We start from the raw sequence: 11,452 nt of genomic DNA, 5'->3' as shown, positions 1-11,452 counted from the left end.
AGCGTGGACGGTGTGGATCTAGTGAAGTTCTGGTGCAGTTTTCCAGATCTTGCCCTGTCCCCAGGTAAGTCAGCATGTCTAAGAATGTACAGCGGCAACACAATGCCACAGGTGTTCATTCCTATTACTGTCTTGCAGCAGATGGATAAGAAAAGAGTTTGGAAGCATGCAGAGAGACGTTTGCTTTTGAGCAAGTGCTTTAGTCTTCTTATTTCTAAAATAGGGATAATGCCTGTTTCATGTGATTTATACTTTATCTACTGTACCAGACCTTCACATGTGAGTGGTCTCCCCACAGCCCTCTCTCTCCAACTGGGATGGGTTGCCTGTTCCCTTCCCCAGGGCATCTTCCCAACCCAGGGATTGAAACCAGGTCTCCCGCATTGCGGGCGGATTCTTTATTGTCTGAGCCACCAGGGAAGCCCTTAAGAGCAGTAGTTAGTTATAAACCACGAAGCACCAGCTCCTCTGTCCAGACTGGCTTTGTAGGTTTTGATGGTCAGGGGCCAATATCCCCTTCCTACAGGTCAGGGGTAGGGGCAGACAGGTCTGCCCAGCCTCAGGTTCGGGTTTACCGGAGCTCAGCCCACAGTCTACTGAACTATAGCTTCTGGAAGGGTTTCTGTTTTATTGTTATTTTTGTTATTCCATTAATTTCCTCATTAAAATACTATACAAAATCCTTAAGCCAAGAAAGGACAGTCACAGGGATAAGAAGGACATGGGGTACCAAGAATTCTTTAAAGGTGAAAGTGTCCCTTCTGAAAGGCACATGGGCATGGAATATTCATTACACTAATGGAGAGTCCAACTCTTCTGCAACATAACATATAGACAGGAAGGCTCTCATGAAAACATCTGAAACGACTGTTTTTAAGTACCTTGCATTCACCTAACAATAGCTGTCCTTAAATGTACACTATGGATCTACGTGTTCAGAGGGTTTAACTCATTTAGTCTAAACAAGCCTAGGGTTTGGGACATTATTACCTCTGTAACATGCCCGTCTCTACCTGTAGGATGTATGCGGCAAGATGGTGCCTCCAAAGGCTGTACTCTTAACTCACAGGGAAATACATCTTTAAGAAAGTTTAAAGATCTTAAAAGAAAACCTGTAAAACACTGACTGATAAAAAATGCTTATCAAAAGGCTTAAAACACCAAATGAACATCATTAATTTAAAAACAGCATCTGAAGCTGAGGCATAAGTGATATTAAGTACATACCCTAACTGAGAGGGCCAACTAGAGGTATTTTGTTTTGAGTAAGTTCATCATTATAGTTTCTGTTTACAGTCTCCTCTTCCTGAATGTTACTTGATTCATCAGTGTTTATGAATCCTTTCTCTTTAGACAAAGGTTCTAGGTGGGGGAGAAATAAACTACTAGCCCTAGCCAACATTGTAGCCTAACACTCTCTGAGACTCTCAGCTCAGACTCGCCCACCTAATATGGGAGATTTGCAAATGTGGATTTGCTGAGTTCTCTGCCAACCACAGTTGAACATGAAAAATCAACTTTGCTGACAAAGCTGAAACAAGTTACCTAAATACATAAGATACTTAAAAAGTTTAAGTGGGGTGGGGCGGGGTAGAGTATACCTTTAGGGAAAAAAATAACAAGAAAAGCAAAAGTCTGAAAAGCAATGAGGGGTAAAAGAAATCTCCTATCTGAAATACAAGTTTCTCACTGACACAGAACATGAGATCATTTCAGAACTGTGACCTTATCTGAAATGAAAAATCCTAGGCGGTCACAAAAGAAGTGAAGTGAACCTATTGGGGGCAGCATTAGTAAGATACTAAACTTGATTCACGCAAGGAGAGATGCAGAAAGACCTTTACAACAAAGATTCACAACAGGTGATAAAGAAGCCTCAAGGCAAAGCCACAAGCAGCCCAAGTTAATCAATGATGGAACATTATTAGAACCATAAGGTAGGACTAGTTGTCTTTGGCATTTAATTCTGATTGTCGTATGAATCAATCACAGCTCTAACACACGCTGATATGGATGTGTGCTGATGCTACAGAGGACGTGTCTGCACTAGCCACTGAAGGCAGGCAGGCCGGCCACGGGGCGAGGGGAGGATGCTTTTACTTAGAGGGCTTCTGTGCTGCTGCATGTCAGTTTCTTCATGAAACAAAAACAAACCACCACAAGAAAAGTGAATTTTTTAATACATTTTTTTCTCAGTGGCAGAATCACATAACTGTTTTGATATGGATTTCTGGTAGGTCTAAAATACTGCTTTTTTGCTGTAAAAAATCCCATTACACAAACACATAGAACAGACATAAACAGAATCACATGAATTCATCAGACTGTTTTTCTAAACATATTCTTTGCCTTGTTTTCTTATAAGTTTGACGGATCAAATTGGAATTTCTACTCTCAGCAAACGACTCTGATTTGGGAGGATAAAACCTAGAAGGAAAAGATAAAAGTCTGTAACTAGGTTCACTGGCAATGCTATGTCCACATGTTTGTGGAAGTGTGCATGTTGATGGGTATTCTGTATTAGATGAGATGTTTATAATTTCCCCAAACTGAAGAAAATCTTCATATTTAAAACGTATTCTTTATAAAAACAAACCATTGTTGTTCAATGTTATCTTCCCTTGAGGCACAAGCTGCTTCAAGAATGGGGTCAAAAGTTTTAAATGAACAATTTGTTATTCATGAGAAATATCTAGACAGAAAACTGGCAAATTCGATATATGGGTTAAAAAATGAAATTTTACACTATCTATAAAACTGAATTGAAACATGCACAAAATTTCTTTTTTTACTGCCAAATTTGTCAAGTGGTCAAAACCTTAAACTGTTTTTCAATCTGAAAGACTAAGAGCTTTAGGGGAAAAGCCACTCCCAACATAACAAAGTATTATTGTTACAGAAGCAAAAAGCAGGTTAACAGAGGGCATTAAAGAAAAAGAAAAAAAAAACATTTAAAACAGTAAACACTCGTTAAAACTAGAGTTATATTCCAATCTTAAAAGAAAATATAGCAACTTAAGTGGATGACAACATTCAAAACTACTGTTCCGACAGATGTGCGTTTATGATGTTAACATCATTTACAAAGCACTGTGAATGAACACACTCAGTGGTATACTCCAATGAATTTAAAACCATACATGATCCTGTTAAGAGTATCATTCACTGAGAATAGTCCTAAGGTGTCTTAAATCTATACTAAAGGTTTGGATAGAGAAAGCAGGTATACATTTTGTTTCTTATAGAGAGTCACAATACCACACGTGCACTCACAATTATACTAGTCACAATTTTTAATTTTACAGAATAAAGTTTACAGCATGTAAACTTACAACATATTGATCTTCTTTAAAACCATTTTTAAAGAAGGGGCGATCTGTCATTTTTTAGAAATAAAAAACCAGCAGAAAATTGTAACTGATAAATGCAGTCTTTAAAATATTTTATGGCTAATTATATGCTAATTTTCAAAATACAACAGAATTTTTGGTCCATGAGGCCCTTAAAAAACCAAAAGGTAGGTAAGGATTCCCATTTATCAGTACAAAGTTCATGAAAAAATTCCAATACTTACTAAAACATCTTTCTACAGAATGCTTTTTTTGGATGGTTAAACACAAGAAATTAACTCTACTAAATAATGGGTGTGACCAGGCAGAAAAATAAGTGAATTAAGATGCTTTTAATATGTGACTATCTGAGAAATCTTTTTAAGGTCCTCAATAGTGGATTTTGTTTGAATGCCAACTGAAATGTAAGTATGATTTCTTAATGTGTGTCAGGATTTGCTGCTTAATATGCCTTTTTTTCTCCCTTTAGGGTAGAAATCAGCAAACTACGGCCCCTGGGCCAAATCGGGCCTGTAGCCCCTTTCTGTGAGTTTTACTGACATACAGCCAGACCCATTCAGGTATGTATTTTCTGTGGCTGCTTTCACTTTAAGGGATGAGGGGCGTGGTTTACAGGGACCATATGATTCTCAAAGCCTGGATGATTTACTCTCCTATCCTTTACAGAAGAGGTTTGTCAACCCTTACCCTACAGGGTTTCCCATGCCAATATAAAATAATGCAATTATTTCTCTACTGTTACTGACACTGCTTTCTCGGTGTGTAACAAGAAAACTCAACACACTAGCTGAATTCCTGTGTTTAACATATTTGGGACACAGCTGATCTCTCCAGCCATAATCTGTTCGATTTTAGGTCACTCAGAAATTCTCCAGGAGCTGGGTGATAATAAAATGGATGAGCCACATCTAAAAGAATGGCCAGGAAACTGTACATCCTATTTGTCTTGAATAAGGAAGCTGAGTAGCAAGAAGAATAATGAAAAGCAAATATCTCTTAGGGTAATTGCCATTAAGTCAGGGGAAAAACAGCTCTCGAGTTTTCAAAACACACACAGACATAGGAGAGTCATCCATCCTCCCATCTATTACAACAACCACAACATAAAGTATATTTGTTTCATAAATATATTACTGTCTATATACATATAGATACATCCATAAAAGACATGTTAAATAATTATCTGTATAAGCAATACTACTTTAAGTTTTTTTGTGTGTTTTAAAATGACACATTCTATTAAAATTATTAAAATAATTCTTTAAAAATATCAGGAATAAAGCCAGTAAAGAGTTGCTTTCCATTCAAGTGGTTCCACATCTTATCATTGGTCATCCAGACTCCAGACTTGGTCGTCCATAACTCAAAGAAACAGTTCAATTAAGGAAAAGTTAGCCATCAAAAGCGTAACATTCTTCCATTTTTAATACTTCTTAACAAATGTGTATGCATGTATGTATATATATATATATAAAACACTCTTTTTTAGTTATATTACATATTCTCATAAATGAATTTTCATAAAAACACAAAGTTCAAGTTTCTACCAGTATCACATATTTTATACTGGTGTGCATTTCTTTCAAATGTTTAGGTCAATGACACTCTATCAGGATACAGGGATCATATAAAGGAGGCTGAAAACTTGGGTATTGCATGCAAGAAAGGAGGAAATACTAAGGGCCAGAATTTGGCCAGTTGAATACAACTCCCTCTGTACTAAGACACAGAGATGACAAACCGGCTAGTTACTGTGTAAAGTCCAGTCAACTGTCAGTTACTCAGGGCAGAATATTCCGGTCTGAATCCCTCCTCTTCTGTCAGCTGACCACCACTGGCAGTTTCACGACTTAACTAACACACCTCTCTCCGGTTATTTGTTAGTCAGTCTGAAGATATGATTAAAGTGAAAGTTTTGGCTAAAATGAAGTTCTGAGATGAGCTCTGAATTTAATTTAATGATGGATCCTTTTACTTATTGCTTTAGATAATTAAGAAATTGCTGTATCTAAAGTCAGCCAAATTGCTGTATCTCATTCTTAAGCTTGGAAAGCAACGTCAGTGCTTCCAAAAAAGGGAGAGGAGTACAGATTGCCTCTTGACATAAGAAAACTGCTCCTTCTTGGCTTGCAGTCAGTTACACTGAAGGATTTCAGGGTGGCTGCTCAGAGCTATTCACGTCAGGACAGGCAGCGGCAAGCTCCACTGTTTTGCCATAGTCTAAAATCCAGGATGCAGTGACAGATGGTTAGCTACAGACATTAGGAGGTCAAATGAAAGGGTGTGCTATACATTTCGCCTAAGAGCTCATTTAAAGAACATAATAAAGTTTGGCAAAACCTTCAAACAATTCAAATGCAAAAAATTAAGAAAATGGAAGCAAAACCTACATGTACAATTTAAAAATGATTTCGTACTTAAAAAAAAAAAAAAAAAAGCAAGCTTAGAAGAAGACTGAAATGAAAGGTACTCCACGTTTGTAACCCTACTTTTGGCACTGGGTTAGCGTCTACATTAAACTTGTTTACAGAGAGTGACCGAGAAAATCAGGAGAACGATTTCACAAGTGAGCAGGTCGCTCAGAGGACGCTGCAAGCAGGTGTGTGCGGCAGCGCCCGTATCCTCTGCGGGCGCAGCGAGGGGCACCTCACCTCGCAGGCGGCAGCAGCGACTGTGAACCCCACTTTCCTGAATTAGGTTTGCTGAACACGGTTCAGATTATTGGATATGTCAATATGCACAATGCCTTTTAGAAGCATTTACTGTAACCCAAATCCTACTTCATGTGACACACGGTGTCACACGAGTAGTGAAAATGTTGTACTAGTCAAAGGTGCTTGGACATTATTTTCAGGCAGCATTTTACCTTTATTTTAAGTTCACGCTAGATAAGTTTTAGGAGAAAGAAAATGCCAATAAATTCATTTAATATATTTTAATATATAAAACTATAAGACAGACACTTTTATTTACCTAAATTGTTACTTTTATCTTCTACCCTATTCTAGACTTCGATTTTACTTTAAAAATTTGTATTTAAATAAGGGATAAAATGTTGCCCAAAAGTCTAATCAGAGTTACACATCTGTGTTTTAACTAGATCTACAAATCAAAATAGTTCTTATAGTTAAAAAGATACAATTTGTATCAACAGTAAAAGGTACTTTCTGGTTTTTCAGGGCTTTACTTCAAACTGTAGCACGTAGAATAATCAGGATAACCATGGCATCTAGGCAGACTCCAAAAACAGCTCAGAATGAGTCTGTTAAACTAAGCAAAATTCAAAAACTGGAGGCAACAGTGAAGTCCTCGTCAGTCACACAACTGTCTGCCATGGATTGCAACATCTCTCTTCTAGCCAACAACAGAAACGAATCCACTCAGCAAAACCCATGACTTTGAAACCAGAAATATCCCTTACTAATACGAGAACAGACTTCAGTCTGTATCTAAAACTACACTATTTGTGGCAAGAGTCTGGCCTTAATAATATGACAGGCCCCCCCCCCCCCAAAAATTACCTTCAGGAAAATGGAAAATATACAGTATCTTACAAAAATTTTAAGTTACCATTTACAACTCCTCCATCACCATTTCTATAGTGCAGTATCAACAAATGTTGCATATCCTCAACACATAAAACCACCTCAGGCCAGGACAGCTAAAGAGTATATTAAATATAAAAGTTGCATTGAGAATAATTAGATTCATTAAAAACAGGCAAGTACTGCAAAAGGGTTATTTTATCCAGTATTGTTGTGCCCCCAAACAAAAAGACAAACACATTAAAAAATACAGGTTAATGGAAGTCTAGGAATTCGATTCCATTTCTACTGTCTAGAAGCACATCATAGCTGGATAACAAAGCTCTATATACTCTAACAGTTCACGGCTTTTGCCTTTTTTATTAAAAAAAATGGAAACGGTTTTTTCCATTGATTGCATCTGCTTTCCTTTAAGTCAACCATATTAAATTAACTAATTACTTAACACAAAAAATCCAAATGAAAATAAAACAATGAAAAGTGCCATATTGTAAATCATTCTAATATATACTGTTACCCATTTCAACATAAACTGGTAACTTACATTTTGTTTAAAATATAAAGTCAGTGCTGTAGTATATCTTTGTTTCTATAAATAATGATTATAGCACAAAGAAGCCCACTTTCCCCAAATAAAAATAACTTAAAAAGCTGTAAAAGATTCCAATTAAGCTTGGCTTGAAAAAATAGTTTGCTAGGTCTAGTCAAATGTTCAACATTCTGAAGGTATTGTAATTGCTTGCAATTGATAGACAAACACCAAGTTAATAAAACATGAAACAAGGATAAAAAGTGCTGCATATAAACCCCTGATGCACCAAAGATTAATATCAAAGATCACAGATACATCTAATAAATCAAACTGGAAAAATTTCCAGCCAAGGATATATAGCTTTAAAAAGGAAACGTTTAAAAAAAAAAATGTTTGAATGTAAAGCAATCCCGTGATACTATCCACTATGTGGGGCTATACATACAGATTCCATGATACAGTATTTCACATAAATGGATACTATATAACCTCCTTGCTGAGAAGGAGATCACATGTGCTATTGTAGCAAACCTCCCTCAGCGTTTAAGCTGAACAAAAAAAAAACTACTAAACACCACAAAGATGCATCATCTTTCAATAGCCCAGCTGTGATTTCTCCACTAGAATCGCTGCAGCCAGCTGCTGGGCGTCTGTCATGTGAGGGTTCCTCTTCATGACAAGTCTCACCAGGTCGGGCGGGAAGATGTTGCACAGGTTGACGAAGATCTTTTCTCGGCTGTCCTGGTACCTGGGGGGGTCCGGCGGCGGCGCGCCGCAGTACGGGACGCGCCACGTGGGCTCGGGCTGCTCGGGGAGGCTCTGGAAGGTGAACTGCTCGTAACACGGCTGCGTGGGGTTATCGGGCAGGGAGTAGGTCTGCCGGTAGCCGTACGCGTCCAGCCCGTAGCTCTGCCGGTCCCAGCCGCCCAGCCCTTCCTGGCGGGCGTGGGGCTTCCGCGGCCTGGACGGAGAGCCGTCGTAGAGCCGCGAGTCGGAGATGCTGTCTATCCTCGTGGCCACCAGGGAGCGCCCGAGGTGCGGCGCCTTGGCGTGCGCCGAGCCGGGCGGGGACGGGTAGTCGCCGGGACAGCTGGACCGCGCGCCCACGGCCGGGTGCGGCAGGCGCACGGCCAGGTGCGGGAGCGGAGGCTTGTGATGGTACTTTGGTTCTTCGTGACTGTAACTCTGCACTCTGGTTAAGGGGTCGTGGAAACTCTGCAGGAAGGGCTGGGAGTTAAGGCGGCCGTGAGGGTGCATGTGCGGACACTTGAGGTTCTCTTCCAGCTGCGGGTCGGGGGAGCTGACGTAGGGGCGGTCGTTGTACCCCACGTACGAGTCACTGCTCCCGCAGCTCAGGCTCCCTTCGCTGCTGCAGTCAGAGGCGACAGAGCTGATCCTGTAATCCGTGTCTAAGGAGAAACGCCTTTCAGGGCTCCGTGGGCCTGAGATGCTCAGATTTGAATATGCATTCAACATGGAGTAATATCCAATGTCGACGGGCGAGTCACATTTTGGATACTGTTCATAAGGCATTGGCGTTCCATGATTTTTGGTTGCCATCATCATCGGAGGATATTGCCCCTGTGGTCTTTGATCCTGAGGTGGGAAGTGAACTCCAGATGGAAGGCCATTGCTTAAAGATGTAGTGCTTTGGGGTTTGGCGGTAGAAGTAGCCGGTATACTAACTAAGGAAGGTACAGACCTGGTTTCCAGTTTGTTTTTGGTGGGAAGCTTTTCCTCTAGGTCCTGGTAGACTTGAGTCCTTATGCTTGGGTCTGATTGCCTCTTTGGAGCGCCTCGCTTGACGTCAGAAGTGCTGTCGGCCTTAGTGCTGCAGGGGACGCTGTTGCTTTTCACCAGTCCTCCTTCGTTCGCAGTTTTGACTGCTGTGTTTCTGGACATGGCACGCAGCTCGTCAGCCACTGACCGCTGAGGCTGACTGCCCCGTTCCGGATGGTAATATTTGCACTTGTGTCCATACGTACACTTCTTTCCTATGAAGAGTAAAATCAGTTAGGCAAAGGAGCATTCCGCCAGATCCTAAACACTCCGTGTGGCACTTTTAACTTAGAAAGAAGCAAGCACAGGAAAGGGAGCTGTGCTCAGGGCCACTCTGCTCCCTGCTGCTGAGAAATGCCACCTTTCAGTCTTCCCACGCCAGTGCTAGCAAGAGGAATAAGAAAGTCAGCTGACTGAGTAATAATTCCCTCCATGTCCTCAACTCCTACCTGCCTCTTCTCTTCCAGTACAACTCTGCGGTCAGGTAGGACATTCTGTTTTGCAGAGCAAAATGTGCTGCTGTGATGTGATAAAGCCACTCTAATCTCATGTGCAGCTAGATGGAAGAACTTCAAGTCTTTATCTACCTGAAAACTAACTTCATGTAGAATTATCTGAGTTTTTAGAACAGTGCTTTAATTCAGGGAAAATGCATATACACTGAACCCAACTAGGTAAAAAGAATTATTTTTTAAAAATTTAATTACATTCAAAAGAACCACATACTACATGCCATCCAAAATTTTAAATGTTTATTTTTAATAACAAACATTTAATGTTGTGCTCTAAAGTGAAAAAACTGAAAGTGTAGTCACTCAGTGTGTCCCACTCTTTGTGACCCCATAGACTGTAGCCCACTAGGCTCCTCTGTCCATGGCATTTTCCAGGCAAGAATACTGGAGTGGGTGGCCATTCCCTTCTCTGGGAGATCTTCCTGACCTGGGGATTGAACCCGGGTCTCCTGCATTGCAGGCAGATTCTTTACCATTTGAGCTACTTAAAGGCATTTATTAGATACTATAAAGAAAGTTACCATACGGACAAGGCTGCTTTTTGTGTTCAGGAACAATAGGTTTCTTCCTTAGAAAATTATCCAGGCTTGGGCCATGTCTGCCAAGAGGGTCATCGGGGGGCATGAACCTGTCATGGACATAATACAAAATTAAATCTAAGTAGAAGATTGACAATTTAGTTCTAAAGACAGAGTGTAAAGAATATTCACCCTAAGTTATTTATTTTGAAATTTTAATCCAAGTATTTTGATTCCACATTTATAGGATAAAAAAAAAATCAGTACAAAAAGTTTTCTTAAAGAAAACAAAATTAAAATGTTTCAAGCTGAACTTGTATTTAATTCAAACAAATTTTGGGCCTAGCATGTTCTAATTAATTCTTCCTTTTCTCATGGAATTTTGTAAGGACTTAAGAAAATGATCACAATGGTATTTTAGGACAGGCTTTAAGAACATTAATCTTGCGAAGCAATATGAGGTTGGTGGGAGCCAGGAGAAGCAGCTGAAGGGCAGAAGGGAGAGGTGGGAGAGAGGATCAGGAAGACTGAAACGACCCAGACCTCTAGCATGCATCAGATGCCCTGCACACATTGCTGCATCTCATCCCAGCAATAATCCCTTGAAGAATTAGTTCCATTTCACAGGTGAGTACACTTTTCTAACTTAGGCTCAGATGAATTAAGTATTTTTATCTTAGTTCACATGGCATAACCAAGATTCAGTTTGTCCAACTCCACATTCATTGTCTTCCCACTATAACAAGGTTACTTCTTAGCTGAGATAGAAAAGATCTTAAGGAAATAAACTTATTATTTTAGATCGACTGTCCAATGGAAGCAAGAATTCATGGCATGAATACTGTCAAGAGGTTATGGCTGAGCAGTTCTATTACTTGTTATGTTACTGAACATGAAATAAACCACATGTTTACCTGCAAAATGTGAATAATGTGTCAACTCCTAAGGGAGTGTTAACATGCCTGAGTAATACTATTGAGCAATTATGATGTTTACTATTATTATACATACAATATGGTAATATTAAAAGATTAAAAATGGAAGACAAACTCACTCAATCCTACAGTCTTAATACAATTATTTTCCATTATGTGTTGCATTTTAGTTATTTTTCTCTATGCACATAGCACTTTACAAGCACAAATGCAATTTTATACTTTGCTTTTTAATAAATATTTGTCCATGTTTCTGAATAGCTGAATAATATTCCACTAGG

At 39.5% G+C, this 11,452-nt stretch overlaps 1 protein-coding gene across 5 annotated transcripts in view; it reads right to left on the bottom strand.

Moving 5' to 3' along the window:
• Positions 1 to 2,163: 2,163 nt before the first annotated feature.
• Positions 2,164 to 11,452, bottom strand: part of ZC3H12C (zinc finger CCCH-type containing 12C) — a 72,865-nt gene continuing 63,576 nt past the window's right edge. For all 5 annotated transcript variants that reach the window (XM_043898720.1, XM_043898681.1, XM_043898710.1 and 2 more), the window contains 2 exons: positions 10,240 to 10,346; positions 2,164 to 9,421 (listed from right to left, as the gene is read on the bottom strand). In XM_043898720.1, the coding sequence (XP_043754655.1) occupies positions 8,022 to 9,421; positions 10,240 to 10,346 (1,507 nt within the window). In that variant the 3' untranslated portion in view covers positions 2,164 to 8,021. The remainder of the gene's footprint in view (positions 9,422 to 10,239; positions 10,347 to 11,452) is intronic.

Source organism: Cervus elaphus, chromosome 1, assembly GCF_910594005.1.
Source record: "Cervus elaphus chromosome 1, mCerEla1.1, whole genome shotgun sequence".
Classification (NCBI taxonomy): Eukaryota; Metazoa; Chordata; class Mammalia; order Artiodactyla; family Cervidae; genus Cervus; species Cervus elaphus.
This window is presented reverse-complemented; position numbering and strand designations above follow the sequence as displayed.